General features: G+C 34.4%; 1 protein-coding gene across 1 annotated transcript in view; it reads right to left on the reverse strand.

Moving 5' to 3' along the window:
- Positions 1-1,291, reverse strand: part of LOC106685234 (putative inorganic phosphate cotransporter) — a 26,319-nt gene that overhangs the window by 8,745 nt on the left and 16,283 nt on the right. Inside the window, exon 2 of the mRNA XM_014427796.2 lies at positions 52-206. Within this exon, the coding sequence (XP_014283282.1) occupies positions 52-206 (155 nt within the window). The remainder of the gene's footprint in view (positions 1-51; positions 207-1,291) is intronic.

The following is a 1,291-nucleotide window of genomic DNA, read 5'->3' on the forward strand; positions in this document are numbered from 1 at the left end:
TTATATATATGTAAGTAATTTATATATATATATAAATGGACGTATACATACAGGTATATCTGAGGTGGAGTTGGTGGTGGAATTCTGCGTCATGAGGACAATACCGACGCTGAGGTTGACCCTCATAAGATAGTTGACAGTGATACAGAAGAAGAGAAGAAGAGCTTGGAGGTGGCGCACTCCGAGGCCTGAGGGCTTATCCTCAGCTGAACAAAAAAGAAAGAAAAAATATGTTTAATCTTTATTTTTATGTATCAAGAAACGTATTATTGTTTGAAAACTAGTATATTAATAAGTAAACTTTTAAATATATATATACAATTGACTTGTGGAAAAAGAAAAACTTTTTGAAGTTTAAAATAAAATTTTGTTAGTTTTAAGGGACGAAAACTTTTCTTCACAAACCCCACCAACTATATACTCCCACTGATTGTTAGTGAGACGATGGCGCCATTTGCAGACATCGCCATAGGAAGGGCACCCCCGTGGGACCATCGTATTGTAAATTGGTACATTTGAGAAAAAATATTAAAATTTTTGTACAAGCAATATGTCCGATATCTCTGTTGTCCCGGTGGCGTGGAGAATATACTTCAATACGTCTCCTGGACGGCACGGAACTAAAATTACATTTTCAAGTGGTAAAAGTAATATACCTCTAAATACAAGTAGGTAGTATTTCTGAAGCTTCTTGCCCATATAAAATATCAAAAACCTACTTTAGCAAATCTCCTCTTACGTTTACAGTTTCATAGTGTCCAGCAGAAGTATGTTTTCAAAATGGCATCAATCAACCAGATTAGAAGCGCGATCGATACTTACACGAAATTCATGTAGATAACTCTCTCAGAGTTTTATCAGAGAAAGTTTTTTTGTTTTTTTTTTATGAATTTCACAGCTAAACTCATTAAAACAAAGCTCCATAGCTTTCGTCGTTTCCATATTTTAATCGATTAATATTAAATGTTCCAAGTGATTATCTTTAGCATTAGGATAGAATCATTATATTTTTTCCACAGCAAGCAGTGGCTGACCGGCAGTTGTAAGTTACAATAACACTTCTTCGTAAAGAATTAAGGTCGTTGACCGGGTTTGCTTAGTCCTTTTTTTGCGTCACCCCAATAAAAAAAAATCCATTGGTGTTGATGTGGAGGTCGAAACAATATCTAGTGCTGTTCGGTCACTCCAGCTTTCGAGCCTGTCTTAAAGCTCAAGATAATCACTTTTAAGCAATGTTTAATGTTTATATTTCATTAACAAAGGAGTGAGAACATATATTAATTTATTATAA

This window comes from Halyomorpha halys, unplaced genomic scaffold (assembly GCF_000696795.3).
Source record: "Halyomorpha halys isolate HHAL.00 unplaced genomic scaffold, Hhal_1.1 Scaffold672.1, whole genome shotgun sequence".
Taxonomy (NCBI): Eukaryota; Metazoa; Arthropoda; class Insecta; order Hemiptera; family Pentatomidae; genus Halyomorpha; species Halyomorpha halys.